Source organism: Cervus canadensis, chromosome 23 (assembly GCF_019320065.1).
Source record: "Cervus canadensis isolate Bull #8, Minnesota chromosome 23, ASM1932006v1, whole genome shotgun sequence".
Lineage (NCBI taxonomy): Eukaryota > Metazoa > Chordata > Mammalia > Artiodactyla > Cervidae > Cervus > Cervus canadensis.
Window position 1 is genome coordinate 35799520 of NC_057408.1, and position 15826 is coordinate 35815345.

The window sequence follows — 15826 nt, forward strand, 5'->3', positions numbered from 1 at the left end:
CAAACAACACTCAGGGAGAAGCTAGTGCATGCCAGTCCCCACCCCCCACCCCCCCACACCCCCCCACCCCAAGGTAGGAGGAAGACAAAGATCAATGCAGAAAGAGACCTGCTTGCTGTTTCCCAGGAGGCACATTGTACAGACAGGTGACCACGGAGCTCTGAGGGTGTACACGACCCACCAGGCCTCGGTGTCTGGGTGAGAGTCAGAGTGTGTGGTCCACCCCCATCTGTTAGCAGATGCAAACCATGTGTGCACAGAACAGATGTGATAGAGCATTCACTCTGCTCTTCGGGGAAGTGGGACCACTTTGTATTGACTGAAGTGAACTGAGATGAGGCTTTCTAAAGGAATGTTTTGACGGAATTTCTAGTCTAAAAATTATGGGAACCAGAGAGTTATCCATGAAGTAAATACACTGAAGGATACTTAATGGAGGGAGAGGTGAGAGAGAGGAAAGACACTGAGAAGACTAGGAAGGGGGAGGGAGAACTAGATAGACCAGTGAGCTAAAGGGAGGCGACAGAGGTGGATGGAGACTGAGAGATGGAGAGAAAGGACGAGGGACCAGCAAATGAGGGTCAGGAGGAGAAAGAGAAACTGTGGCGAGGTGAGCTGCCATTGCTCAGATGCTGTGACTGTGCTCACGAGAGCAGGGCCTGGAGGCGAGTGCCCAAAAGGACTGGCTGGAGTGACCTCAGGCCTCCAGCCTCACCCTGAGATAGATAATGGAGGAGGCCAAGTCAAGAAAGGCTGACCCTGTGAGAAGATGTGTCACGAGACAGGATAAAGATGTGCTGAGCAAAGGGGATGTCCAGGGGGTCAGGCAAGACACCACATGTCATGAATTTCTTGGGTGCTACGGGTGCCAAAAACAGAAAACAAGTTCAGGCAGAGGCTGGGGACTCAGGTAAGCACTCGGGGGTGTGGGACATTGAGAAAAATCATTTGCCTGAAAACAAAGACATTTGGGATCCAGATTAGAGAAGGCGACATTTTCCTATGATACAGTGGAGCTGAAAAAAAAATCTGATATGTTACTGAAACAAAAAGAAATGCAGCCTTAGAAAAGAAGGACTGACTAGTTCAAAGAGTAAGTCTAGAAAGGGATCCAGATGACCTGGGATCAACACGTACTATCGAAGAAGTCTAGGAGTTTTGAAGCCAGTTGTAACCTGTCTAATCATTTGCACCTGGCGGCAACTTTGAGCCACAATATTTTTAATCACTTTAATAAATTTAATAACTTCCATTCAGCTCAGAATGTACTGAGTCCTTGGTCTAACAGGTGATGCCTGTCCAGCACTGCAGTGGGCACAGAGTGGGTAAATGGACTCCACGACGTGAGAGAGAGTTTTCAAGGAAGAGACTGCAGTGTGAGCCTTTAAAGGCAGGGAAAGCAGCCTCACTGCCAGTGGAAAGCAGGTGGGGAGCCTCTGACCAAAAGGTGTTTGAAGAGGGAGATTAATGCAGCATCTTTTGAGGAAGAGCTGCAGGGCTGCCTCAGCTGGCTGCCTGCTGCGCTGATGGCACCACCGTGATCTGAGTCTTCACACTACTTCATGGCCTCAGATCCTATCACTGGCCCCACTTCCTGGGGGAGAAACTCTTGCACAGAAATGTTAAGGAACTTTCGGGAGGCCACACAGCTGGGAGGTGGTGGAGCTGGGATTTGAACCCAAATATCTCTGGCTCCAGAGTCTAAGTTCGTAACCATCAGGTCTTAAAAGCCTAGGTTTGTCCCTAAAATATTCCGCCCTGGGGAGAGAGCTGGCCTGGCCTTCTGTTGCAAGCAGGGTCATCTCCAGGAAACCCTCTCCTGACAAGAGCCCCACATGGGTCCCTTTCCGTGTGTAAGAGAACAGAGAGCTGTGCTGTGAGGCAGTCAGATCTTATCACGTGAGTCTGGGCTGGGGCAGGGCAACTCAGGGACAACATCCGGGGCTGCAGAAGGGACGGTATGGGGAAAACACACAGAGTGCTGAATTCTGAGACACTCACGCCTTCAAAATGTAAAGCCAACAATCCTTCCCTTTGAATGTGAGCCAGCTTTAGTGACTTGGTCCTAATGAAGAGAGGTAAAAGCTGGGTCATCAAAAGGGATGAGCATCTGCATGGAGCTCTATGTGCTCTATCCCAGATCACATACTTTGGGAAAGACCATCTGCTATGTCATGAGGACACTCAAGGATGAGTGAGGCCCACGTAGGAGGGAACTGAGTCTCCTCTCTAAGAACCAGCAGGGGGGTGAACCACCATGGGGAGAACTTCTCCGGCCCCAGTTGAGCTTTCAGATGATGGCAGCCTCAGCTGAAATGTTGACTGAAACTCCAGAAGAGAATCTGAGACAGAACCATTCATGAAATGTTTCTTCCTGTCTATTATGGGTTGAGATGTGTCACACCAAGATTCATATGTTGAAGTCCCAAGCCCCAGTATATCAGAATGTGACTTGATTAGGAAATAGGGTCATTACAGATGTAATTAACTGAATTAGGATGAGGTCACACTGGAGTAGGGTGGACCCCTAGTCCAATATGACTGGTATCCTTACAAGAAGTGGAAATCTGGATGCAGACACACAAGGAGAACATCATGTGAAGGTGAAGGAAGAGGCTGGGGTGATTTCCACAAACCATCAGAAGCCAGGAGGGAGATAGGGCACAAATTTCTCTTTCAAGAGGAACTTAACCCTGCCAACAACTTGATCTCAGATTTCTGGCCTCCAGAAGGGTGGGACAAATTATTTCTGTTTTTCTAAGTCACCTAGTTTGTGATGCTTTGTCACAACAACCCTAAGAAACTAATACATTATCCTAAGCCATTAGCTTTTGGGGTTATTTGTTACACAGCTGTAGATAACTAATACAAGGGAGAGCCTGCACGGTCACCTGTCTTCACTTCTGGAGCTGTGGGGTCAGGTCAGTGACCACTTGTCACTCTTTCTCTTTGAAAGCTAACCTGACTTGTCAGCACTGCACAAGCCTGTGAGGTACCCCGCCCCACCTCAGCCTCTCTAGGAGCAGCCAGAGCTGTGCCCACCTCCACTCACTTCCCCCCAACTCCTGGTGGGACAAAGTTTTCCTCTAGACACTAGCGTTACCTGCTCCTTGGGGGGTTGCAATGATGACCCCCAAAGTAACACACCAGGGGATGGAATGAATGTGGCTGGGGAATCCCTGATGTAGGTTGTATACCTGTCTACACAGAAGGTGCCCCTCAATGTCTCCCAACGTCGAGAGTAAAAGCTAACAAGTGGTGGTAGGGGCCCTCTTGGCGTCCTGTTTGAAGTCACAAGACTATTGACTTCAATAGTCATCCTTCATAACTGCCAAGGTTAGCAGGGAGAAGCAACCCACAGTTCTGGCTTGTGTAGTCAGGTTTTAAACAAGGAAAGGCCTGAAACGGGGGGACAAGCCTGGTTCACGGGCCCTAAGCCAGGGCCAGCACAAGCAGAGTCCACCCAGTAGAAGGCCCTGGAAAGAACAAAGGACTAGATGTAAAAAGATGACTTATTCATGAAATGGGGATCCAGAGGCCAGGAAGACTTCATCTCAAGAATTACTCCTAACAAACTGTCTTCTGAGAAGGTGTTCATGGGCGGACGTAAGAGCAGCAACCAGAAGACTCCTGTTGGGACATTCAGAGGGGCTTTTTGCCTTGGTTAGAATAGTAAAGTAATATTTCTAAAGACTTCAGAACAGGGCTTGGCACAGAGTAAATATGGTAAGAGTGCCTATGAAATAGAAAAGTCTTGTCTACTCTCAGAGTTGCAGGACTGCTGGTCAAGCCTGTTTTTGCTTCAAGGCAGGACCACCCATCATGCTGGCTCAGGGCCCCCTGCTCACTGCATCTGGCAGCTGCCAGCTAGAGGAAGGTGAAGGAGGGTCCCAGGCAGCAGGTCCCCAAGACCCAGCTCTGTTGGGGAAGACAGAGAGAGGAGAGCTCCCTGAAGGGGAACTTAGCAAAGCCTTTCCCCCTTCCTGCCCACCACAGCCTCTCCTACGATCATGTGTGCATGCTGACGCTTCAGTCATGTCCGACTCTTTGTGACCCCATGGACTGTGGCCCACCAGGCTCCTCTGTCCATGGGACTCTCCAAGCAAGAACACTGGAGTGGGTTGCCATTTCCTTCTCCAGGAGATCCTCTTGATGCTGGGATTGAACTCACATACATGTCTAGTGTCTCCTATATTGCAGGCAGATTCTTCACCCACTGAGCCACCTGGGAAGCCCTCCTACAACCATACTAGACTCCAGTGAGTCCCAGAGCTAAACGCAGTTCGGCCGGGTTGTATTTCTGGGAGTTTTCCCACACGGGCCTGGCTCCTATGTCCTACTGACGGCCCTCCCCGTGAGTTCCCTCTTGCTTCCAAGACCCTCACGTCTCCCGGCTCTGCTGTGTTTGGGATCCCTCTGTGGTTATTTGGCTGCAATGGTGCTCCTGCAGCGGGGGCAGCTGGCTGTCCAGCTCTCACGACTAAACCAAAGTTCATGAAGATTTTAACCTGGTGGGCTGCAGTCCATGGGGTCGCTAAGAGTCGGATATGACTTCACTTTCACTTTCACTTTTCACTTTCATGCATTGGAGAAGGAAATGGCAACCCACTCTAGTGTTCTTGCCTGGAGAATCCCAGGGACAGGGGAGCCTGGTGGGCTGCCGTCTAGGGGGTCGCACAGTGTCAGACACGACTGAAGCGACTTAGCAGCAGCAGCAGCAGCAGCAGCAGCAGCAGCAGCAGCAAGCTTAAGAGACTGCAGCTAAGGGGCCAATGCTATACACTGTTTACAGCCCCATAAAACCTCCCTCGGTGTAAGATCACAGGCATGCATGGCCAGTCTGTGAGGGGGCAGGGGGCCAGGCATACCCTTAGTTTCCTGGCTCCACACCTCACTGCAGGGCCCTATGGAAGCTTCAGGGGGAGCCAAATTGCATCTTTTGGACATTTTTGTCACCTAAAACCAGCCGGGTGGTTTCTCTGCTCTGGAGAAGCCAGCCTGGTGAGTATGGCAGCTGACCAGGGGATGTGGGGTTAGGACTGACTGGGAACGGCAGGCTTGCCTCACATACCTCAGCAGGAAAGAATCTGACAGAGAACCAGAGATGGGAAAATGATCTCCAAAGTCAATCAGAAACGGCAGGAGACGAGTTTTATTCACAAACTCTAGAGCAGGGGCTGCAAGCAGCACAGGGGCATTTCACTTCACAGAGCCTGCGCTCTGCAGAGATGGCGGGTGCAAACCCCCAGCTCTGGGGGAGAGGGGCCTGCCCGCTCCTCCGTGCCCCGCACATACCTTGGCTGACCTGGTGACGGCCCCAATCTCCGAGTACAGATCCGAGCTGTCCGGGAAGTTTTCCACCACCATGGTGCACACGTGGTGGAGAAGTGACTGCTTGTGCACCGTGTCTTTGACTTCTGGAACCTTCTCGAGGTAGCTTAACTCAAACGCTTTGGCCTATTTGGGGAACATAACATAAAAGAATGGAAGAACAAGGTTTTTTTTTCTGTTTTTAGTTGGAGGATAATTGCTTTACAATGTTGTTTTGGTTTCTGCCATACAACAATGTGAATCAGCCTTAAGTAGACATATGCCCCTCCCTCTGAACCGCCCTCCCACCCCCGCACCCCATCCCACCCCTCTAGGTCGTCACAGAGCAACCAACTTGAGCTCCCTGTGTTATATAGCCACTTCCCACTAGATATCCATTTTACATATGGCAATGTATATGTTTAAAAGCTATTCTCTCTATTTGTCCCACCCTCTTCTTCCCTTGCTGTTCTCTGTGTTTGCCCTCATCAAAAAAATTTACAAACAATAAGTGCTGGAGAGGATGTGGAGAACAAGTGTTATGCAGGCTCGTCGAAAGGTACAAATGGTTAGAATTAACACCCTCTTGGAGGAGCCCAATATTTAGTTCCTTTGGGACTGAAGCATCTCAGGCCACATGATCCAACAGCCTTAGCAGACCACACAAGCACCAGCCACCCTGATAGAGAAATGAGCCTCCAGCCCTTCCTGATCATGGCCGTCAGCCATGGGCCAGGGCTCTGCTGCTAAATCAGGGTGCTGGGCGTGGGGTTCCTGCCATGTATGCAGCCACAACTTCCTAAACCCTTCCCTGCTGGGGATTTTCTACTTCCTGGCTAAAGACAGGCCGGTTTTTTGTTTAAGTGTGTTTATAATGTGTATGAGTACAAATATTTAAGTGATAAGCTCAGGGAGAAAAAGAAAAAGAAAAAAACTGTAGAAGAAAATATTTCCAAAGTCAACTGTGACAGGAGCCAAGCTTCCTAAGGAATAATGTGCTTATTTTTTTACATTTTCTTATTTGTAGCAAGATACAGGCTTGAATAAATAAGCCCTGATATTTTAAGGACAAAACCTCTAAATTTTCACCAAAAAACACCACCAGTGAAAACTGTTCAACCGTGCCTTGGAAGATCAGTGATCCACCAGCAAGGGAAGGGCGGGGATTCTGTGACCAGGGAGGTAGAAGGAAAAGGATGGGGAGACTTACATTAGTTCCATTTAGAAAGTTCCCAATGGCTAAGAGAGTAGACAGGATAAAGCCCAAGGTTTTATTGTTCTCCAACTGGTCTATTCCTTCCTTCAGGTCCAAAAGTGGTTCTGCCACTTCCTTTCAATTAAAAAAAAATTAGAAGGTGATAGAGTGTACACTTTGGCTTTACTTTGTTCTTTCACATTTTTGTACAAGGTCATAACCAGTGGAGTCCTCCCAGTATAAGGCAATCCCATGTGATTGGCACAAGCTTTCAGGTATGGAAAAGAGCAGAAAGGTGACAGGAGAAAGTCTGGCCCCAGAGTCACTTCAGTGGAGACTAGGTGGGTCCCTGTGGCCCACAGGAGCTTGGCTAGGTGTCTTCCCCTTTTTCTGCCCGTCTCCCAAGTTCTCTCCTGACTATGGTTGATGCCTACAGAACTCATCCTTCACATGTTCCTTCAGCATCTGAACCACAGTCTTCCTCTTTGTCTCCCAGGCAGGTGACGCTGGAAACTGGCATCACTGTCCCAGGGCCCAGGTCTCCTAACATCCCCTCTAGGCACCCTGTGGCTGGCCACCTCTTGGCCTGGGTTACTTTCTAGAAGACCACAGTCCTCATGACTCCCACCACCTTCCTAACTCCCACTCTCTCAGACATGTAGCCTGTCCTATAACCTCATGGCCTCAGTCTCTCCTTCCCTCTGTCCTACTGTTTCATAACAGCCCCCCACCTCAGTGTATTCACTGAGGCTCTCCCCGAGCATGGACCCCAAAGCCAGCAGCTTGGACTTCATTCATTGCAGCCTTACTTCTGCTCAGCAGGCCCTACCAGTCCCCAGCCAAGACTGACTCGATGACCTGTTTTCTCCATGAAGTTACCTCACTTTGCTACAGAAAATCACCTGAACATGCTGACGGGTTTTGCAACCATGTTACCTTAGTCCCCCTAGACTTCATCCTTGTCCAATTCTGGAATGAAGTCAAACACAGCAGTTTCTCCTGAAACACCCTAAGCCCACTGCTACCTGTGTGGCCCTCAGTAAGGAACATGCTCTGTCCTTTACAGAAAGAGGAAGATCACACAGCCTCTCCACCTTCCCCAGGGCACTTCTCACTCAAGGTCACCTCCAGCTCACCGTCCATCCCTCCCTTGTTCTCTCCATTGATTCCTTCTGCTCAGTCTGCAAAAATACCTCATGCCAGACCAGAGGGAACACCTCCTTCTTCTACTTTCTATTTGAGATGAGTCTTCCCTGCCTTCACTATCAAAGTCCCTTTCCTTCTACTCTCCTTTCAACCTCTTGCAATCTGTCCATCTCAGGTTTTCTACTGAGAGCCTCTCTCAAAGGAACCCCATGACCTGCTAATTACCACAGTCAATGGCAGTGAGGTGACCATCATCAGATAAAAGGATTACAAGTCACTATCCATATTGTGCTTTTCTGTATTGTCTACATTTTCTACATTGAGCATATAGAGTCAGAAAAACATTTAACAGTTGTTGTTTTTTAACCAGTCAAGTATCAGAGGCTGGTGTCAGGCAGACACTTTATTTGTTTACCATGCTTAGCTGATTTTTATTTTATTTATTTATTTTTTCCATTTATTTTTATTAGTTGGTTAGAATAACCCCTCACTGGTAGTCTGCTTGACACTCAATGTAGACACGACCCCATCACCATCAACTCACCCTTCAAACCCTGTCCAGGAATAACACTTCATTACGTTCACCACTAAAAAAATGGACTTTCTCAACCCTGGGGACATAAGACTGGCTGCCTTGCTTCCTAAGCACTTACCTTTTCTGTAGTTTCATAATCCATTTTGAATGCCCAGAGGTGGAGCCGTGCCGAGAGCTCGCTGATGGAGGAGAGGGTCAGGAGGAACTGCTCTGCGCTGCCCAGGGGCACCTCAGGGTTGGCCAGCTGTGCTTCCTGAATCTTCTGCTTCTCCTCTTCAGTGGGAATCATGGTTAGAATTTTCTGGAAAGATGGAAAGATTATCGTATACTCTTAGTGATGGACCCTGTGACATTTCCAAATTCATAGGGTAAATTTCCAGCCAGGTAGGAGAGAGATTCTGTTGTCAGGGCTCTCATCATAAATAGGCGCTACATACAAATAAACTTTCTAGAAGAGAAGCCCTACGTAGCATCTAAATTCACATGCAATGGTTTTAACATTCCGTCTCTCTCTCTTTAAATCTCCAGTTTCATAAGCAACTTTCCCAAATTTCCTGAGTCTTGTACATGAAGACCATTCTAGGCAAGAAAGGGATGGGAGACAAGAGAAAGGTGAAACAATAAAAGATTAGAGAACAGCTCCCTGTTCCTTAACAAATAAAGTGAAACATGTTAAGAACATATGCTTCTTCTCATGGATTAATTTCGGATCTTACAAAAATAAATCATTTCCAAAGAACTCAGGTTAACTTTTGTACTACAGGTCATACTATAATTTTAATTGTTTTAAATATTTCAAATGTATTTCAAGTTTTATATAGAAATTACAACATTTTAACATCAAACTCAGGTCTAATTAAGGAAAAAACGATGATGGTCCTTACAAAGCGCAATACTTACCTACTAATGGAAAGAGTATCACTTTCTGCTTCTATTTGTTTCTGCTAAAAGTCAATTTTGGAAAACAGAGGAAACAAACAGGTGTCAGAAGGATTATGAGTCTTATAAGTTCAAATTCCTTAGTGATTACATTTTTAATGAAGGTCAAAATTCCCATCATGTGACGCTGCACATACAACATTATTAAAGAGAAGGTGTCATTATTTTTCTCTCATTTAACAAATGAGAATATCAAAGCAAAGAAATACACACTGCACCATACTTTTCAGTAATTTACATTAATTCATTAATTCTAAGCAGCTTTAGTTACTGCTCAACAATGGCAAACCTCTGGATAAGGTGTGGGAAGGAGTTCCAGTTCTCGGAGAGATGTACTGTCCCACAGAACGCAACTACACACCCTGGACAGTAGGCAGGCAGCAGCTATTTGAAGACTTAAAAAAAAAAAATCAACAGTAGCAGGTGGACAGAGGGAAAAAAGATCAGAACTAAAAGTTCAACTGAACTGGTAAGGAGTTGACCATTCTCCCTCTGGTATTCCCCAACCTGGGATCAGGCAGCTCAAAGTCTGGAAGAGTGTATCAGGGGCAGACAGACAGCTCCAGGGCAGCCTTCAAGTTCTTTCTCCTGGTGTGGGAAAGGGTCTCCGAGTGGTGGCAGCAGGGTTGGCAGGTCCAAAAACTCACATGAAGGGAAACTTCCTCTCCAATCAGTGGAGCTGTGGCCCCAAGAGGTGGGGCCAACGCCTGTTGCTTTTCTTCTCTCCCCTCGCTTGGCTTAGCCCCAGACATGGGCACAGTGATAGCAAGTGCATGGCAAAATGAGGTAGCTAAAGTCCCAGCTTTACTAAAAAGGAAGGCCCCAGAAAACCGGAAAGCAATGGGGAGGTCATGAAAAATGAAGAGCCTGCCAAGCAAGGGCACAAAGTTGTTTCAGAACTTCTGAGCTTCTCCCTGAACTGCTCATGTGTGAATCTAACCTTCAACTGCATGTCAGAGGCTTTGAGACCTTAACTGGACTTTGAAAACTGAGCTGAAACTGGGACCATAGTCTGCAGATGGTAGGTCAGAATCTGTGGCTTGAACTCAAATAGATGATGGAACAATTCTCAAATTCTTTTTATGAGATTAGAATGAGTCTGATAAAAAAAACTCAACAAAGATAATACAAGAAAACTCCAGACCAATATCCTGATGAACCAGATGTAAAAAATCCTTAACAAAATATTTTAGAGTATACAACTAAATTCCAATATTTTAAGATATATAAATCAATTGCTATATTTTATATAGCAATATATTTTAAAATAATCTCAAGGTTGGCTCAATATGAAAAAAAATCAATCAATGCAATTAATCTACCAGATTAACAGTGTGAACAAGAAAATTCACACAGTCATTTCAATTGATGCAAAGAAATTTTGATAAAATTCAATTTCCATTCATAACCCAAAACTCAGCAACCTACAATAGAAGAAATTTTTCCCACTTGACAGGTGACATTAATCCCACAACTCATTTCATACTTAATGGTGACAGGGAGAATGCTTTCCTTCTAAGATGTGGAACAAAACAAGGTGTCCACTCTCACCACACTTATTTAACATTGTGTAGAAATCATATCAAGGTACATAAAATTTTAAAAATACATACAGATTGGAAAGGAAAAGATAAAAACTGTCCCCATCACAGATGGCATAATTGTCCACATATAAAACTTTGAGGGATCAACAAAACAACTTAGTGAGTAAACAATGTTGCATGATACAAGGTCAATATACAAAAAAAAATTCATTTTATTTCTGTACATTACTAAGGAGCAATTACAAACTAAATTTTTTTAAAAACACTGTTTACAATGAAATACTCAGGGATGAATCTAACAAAGTATGTGTGGGATCTGCCTGTGGAAAGTAGAAATGCTGATGGAAGCAATCAAAGATGAACTAAATAAACAGGGGATAAACGGTGTTCAGAGACTGAGAGACTCAACATAGTCAAGATGTTAGTCTTCCCAAAACTGATACATAAATATAACTCATTCTAATCAAAACAGTATGATTTTTTTTGTGTGGATATAGATATGCTGCTTTTAAAAACTATATGGCAAGGCAGAGGACCAAAATAGTCAATCCAAAATAATTCTGAAAAAGGATACCCTTGAAGGAGTCACAAAGACCTACCACAAAGCTGCAGCATTAAGACAGTGTAGCATGGGCTGCAGTGCAGGTTAGATACATAGATCAACGGGACCAAACAGGGCATCCAGAAATAGCCCACGCAGATGCGGCCCAGGGATGCTGACAAAGGTGTGAAGGCTGTCAATAGACAAATGACAGTGCTTTCAACAAACTGCGCTGGACCAACTGGAATCCATATGCAGAAAGTGAACCTCAACTGAAGCCTAGCTTCTAGGTAAACTGTGAGCTGCTCAGTCATGTCTGACTCTCTGCAATCCCATGGATGAGGCCACTAGGCTCCTCCGTCTATGGAACTCCCAAGGCAAGAATACCAGAGTAGGTAGCCATTTCCTCCTCCAGGAGGTCTATTTGACCCAGAGATCAAACTCAGGTCTCCTATATTGCAGGCAGATTCTTTACCATTGGAGCCACCAGGGAAGCCCTTCTAGATAAGTTAACCTCCAGAAAACTAGATAACTTCTAGTTAACTAGATAAATTAATTTCTAGATAACACTATCTTCTAGATAAGTTAACTCAAAAGGGATCACAGATATCAAAATAAAGGTAACACTACAAAACTTTTTGAAGGAAACACAGGAGAAAACCTTTGTGATTCAGGTTACACAGTGAACTCCAAGACATGATACCAAAAAAGAATGGGTTGATAAATTAACCTTCATTCAAATTAAACACTTTTTTCTCTGTGAAAGACACTGTTAAGAGAATGAAAAGACAAATTACAGTTCCTCAAAAGATTAAACACAGAGCTATCATATGACCCAGCAATTCCATTTGCATTTACCCTGGAAAAATCAAACTAAAAATCACACTAAAACTTGTACTTGAGTATTTGTAGTAGTTCTATTCATAACTGCCAGCAACTGGATGAAGCTAAATATTCTTCAATGGGCAAATAGATGAAGAGTCAGTGGTACATCCCTACTCATGATACTCAGCAACAAAAAGGGATCAACTGTAGATACAAACTGCAATTTGGATGAATCTCAAAGGCATTAATCATGCTGAGTGGAAGAAGTCATTCTCTAAAGGTTACTCACTATATGACTCCATGTATGTAACATTCTTGAAAAGACAAAACCATAGTGATGAGTACAGATTCTTGGTTATCAGGGGCTAGGTGGGTTAAGGGTATGACTAGAAAGAGACAGCACAAGAGCTTTTTCAGCAGATGGGTCTGTTCTGAAGCTTGACTACACTGGTCATTGCAGGAATTTATATGTTTTAAACTGAGCTTCCCTGGTGGCTCAGATGGTAAAGAATCTGCCTGCAATGCAGAAGAACTGGATTCAATCCCTGGGTCGGGAAGATTCACCTGGAGAAGGGAATGGCTACCCACCCCAGCATTCTTGCCTGGAAAATCTCATGGACAGAGAAGCTGAGCAGACTACAGTTGCTGGAGGTGCAAAGAGTTGGACACGACTGAGCCACTAAGCACTAAGACTCAATAGATCTGGACTCCCCTAAAGTCAATTTTCAGTTCAGTTCAGTGACTCAGTTGTGTCCGACTTTATGACCCCATGGACTGCAGCACGCCAGGCTTCCCTGTCCATCACCAACTCCTGGAGCTTGCTCAAATTCATGTCCATTGAGTCGATGATGCCATCCAACCATCTCATCCTCTGACATCCCCGTCTCCTCCTGTCTTCAATCTTTCCCAGCATCAGGGTCTTTTCCAATGAGTCAGCTCTTCACATCAGGTGGCCAAAGTATTGGAGTTTCAGCTTCAGCATCAGTCCTTCCAATGAATATTCAGGACTGATTTCCTTTAGGATGGACTGGTTGGATCTCTTTGCTCTCCAAGGGACTCTCAAGAGCCTTCTCCAACACCACAGTTCAAAAGCATCAGTTCTCCGGCACTCAACTTTCTTTAGAGTCCAACTCTCATATCCATACATGACCACTGGAAAAACCATAGCTTTGACTAGATGGACCATTGTTGGCAAAGTAATGTCTCTGCTTTTTAATATGCTGCCTAGGTTGGTCACAACTTTTCTTCCAAGGAGCAAGCATCTTTTAATTTCATGGCAGCCATCACCATCAGCAGTGATTTTTTGAGCCCCCCAAAATAAAGTCTCTTACTGTTTCCATTATTTCCCCATCTATTTGCCATAAAGTGATGGGACCACATGCCATGATCTTAGTTTTCTGAATGTTGAGTTTTAAGCCAGCTTTTCACTCTCCTCTTCCACTTTCATCAACAGGCTCTTTAGTTCTTCTTCACTTTCTGCCATAGGGTGGTGTTATTTGCATATCTGAGGTTAGTGATATTTCTCCCGGCAATCTTGATTCCAGCTTGTGCTTCATCCAGTCCAGCATTTCTCATGATGTACTCTGCATATAAGTTAAATAATCAGGGTGACAATATATAGCCTTGATGTACTCCTTTGCCAATTCGGAACTAGTCTGTTGTTCCATGTCCAGTTCTAATTGGCTTCCTGACTTGCACACAGACTTGTCAGGAGGCAGGTCAGGTGGTCTGCTATTCCTATCTCTTTCAGAATTTTCCAGTTTGTTGTGATCCACATGAAGTCAATTTTACTCCATATTAATTCAAAAAATTAAGAATAACATAAAAGACTGGACACGACATCATAATCAGCAAACGTGCAGATATTTACACAATCATGCCTCAAGATATATGTAGGTGGAATAGTAGTTGTCCTGGGCTCATGAGTGTTATCAGAGAGGGCAGCCTCAGGAGGCTATCAGAAGCCAGTGACAACAAACTGTATTGAAGATGTATCTGGGGTGGGGTCAGAGTGAGTTCACAGGTCGTGAGCTCTAGATACTTCTTTTTCCAACATCCTCTCTATCATGCCCCAGACGCAGATTAAGTGGGAGGAATGGCGCACTGGGGAGATGCTCAGCCCATTGCCGACCCGCAGACTGATGCTATTGATCTCACCTGCCCATACAGATGACACTTCAAAAAGACCAAAATAATCCAAGCAGATGCCACTTATTTCAAAACACTCAGCATTTAAACTAGTTTTCAAAAGGGAAACTCAATGAAGAATTTGTATTCTAATTTTCTTAATGTTCAAATTGTTTTAAGCATGTACAAGGATTCCAAAACCCAAAGTTGTCAACACTTTCCCCCTTCTTCAGAAGGCATTTTCATGTGATGACTTTTGTTGCCTTTTTCCTTTGGGAAAGTAATCAAACACTCTTACTTTTGTTTTTCACTTCTCTGACTAATTTAAACCATTTGTTCACTGTTGAAGATTTATGAGGTTGCCATCTGCCAGTTAATTTTACTTTTTTTTTTTTACACATCACTGACAATAAAAATAGTCATAAGACAGGGGGACAGCAGGTCAAAGCTACCTTATATAAGGTGATGGCCCCCATTTTTCCATGAGCAGATGATAACAGAATGAGAATACCTTTAATCTGCTCTTTACCACGTCAGTAGATTTACTGATGACCCTGTGATGATCATCTGGTTGCACAAGGAGAAAAACATCAAACAAGACCATGACATAATAATCTCGGCGGTTTTTTGCTTTCCCCCAGACAGTGTTTCTCTAGCACTGCTTTAAGTATGCTTGCTTTTGTATCGGAAAATCATATTTCAGAGAAAAATGCCTAAGCCTTATTTTTTATGGACCCAAATATTCTGGGGTTTGGCTATCTCATTCACCTGCAGATGAGACCACAATAAGTAATCATCATGCCTTGTGAATTCTGAACAGAAACCTGGCTATGACTCTGGATAAGTATCTAACAGCAAAAAGTTGGAGCTGTTATGGCCAAGGCTGGATGGTTTGCAACTTGCCATCCCATGAGATAATGGCTTTCCATCATGCACGGAGTCTCATAGAGAATTAAAAAAAAACAACAAAAAAACTTCTCAAGGTTAAAGGTTAACCTCTCAAGGTTCTCTTTCGATGTTATCTTCTTTCGTTCTTGTGACTGCTTGGTGAGGCAGGTAAGGAAGAATTATGCAGCAAATTTGAAGATGAAGATGTGGTGCCTGAAGTCAAGCTGGATTAACTGAGGCAGAGCTGGAGACCCACCCAGGGGCTCCTCCTACTTTCCAGCACCACCTCCGTGTTCATGGTACTTCCACAAACTACCAGTGTGGCTAAGGTGCCAGTCACCAGGACATCCTGGTTCCTGGGCCTGCAGACCCCACTGACTGGCTCCTGCACTCAGGTTCAACTGTGTGTTCCTGGCTCTCACTCAGGGACCCACAGACGGAGTTCTCCAACTCAAACTGCTTGCAAAGATGCTGCAGTTTTGTACAGGCAGCCAAAGGGAATGTCTGTTTCTAGGATGCTGACTGGCCTGGCAGCCAAGCAGTATCAAGTTAAATGTCGTTTGGGACCATTCAATTGTGTTAACCCTCTGAGTGGACACAGATGCTACAAAAATGAAAAGAGCAAGAAAAAAAGAAAACCCTCCTTCAGTTCAGTCGATGAGTCTTGTCCAACTCTTTGTGACCCTATGGACTGCAGCATACCAGGCTTCCATCACCAATTCTTGGGGCTTACTCAAACTCATGCCCATTGAGTCAGTGATGCCATCTAACCATCT

At 45.0% G+C, this 15826-nt stretch overlaps 1 protein-coding gene across 9 annotated transcripts in view; it reads right to left on the reverse strand.

The window, feature by feature from the left end:
• FHOD3 (formin homology 2 domain containing 3) overlaps nt 1-15826 on the reverse strand; it is a 503163-nt gene that overhangs the window by 33354 nt on the left and 453983 nt on the right. For all 9 annotated transcript variants that reach the window (XM_043443940.1, XM_043443933.1, XM_043443935.1 and 6 more), the window contains 3 exons: nt 8305-8487; nt 6521-6640; nt 5296-5457 (listed from right to left, as the gene is read on the reverse strand). In XM_043443940.1, the coding sequence (XP_043299875.1) occupies nt 5296-5457; nt 6521-6640; nt 8305-8487 (465 nt within the window). The remainder of the gene's footprint in view (nt 1-5295; nt 5458-6520; nt 6641-8304; nt 8488-15826) is intronic.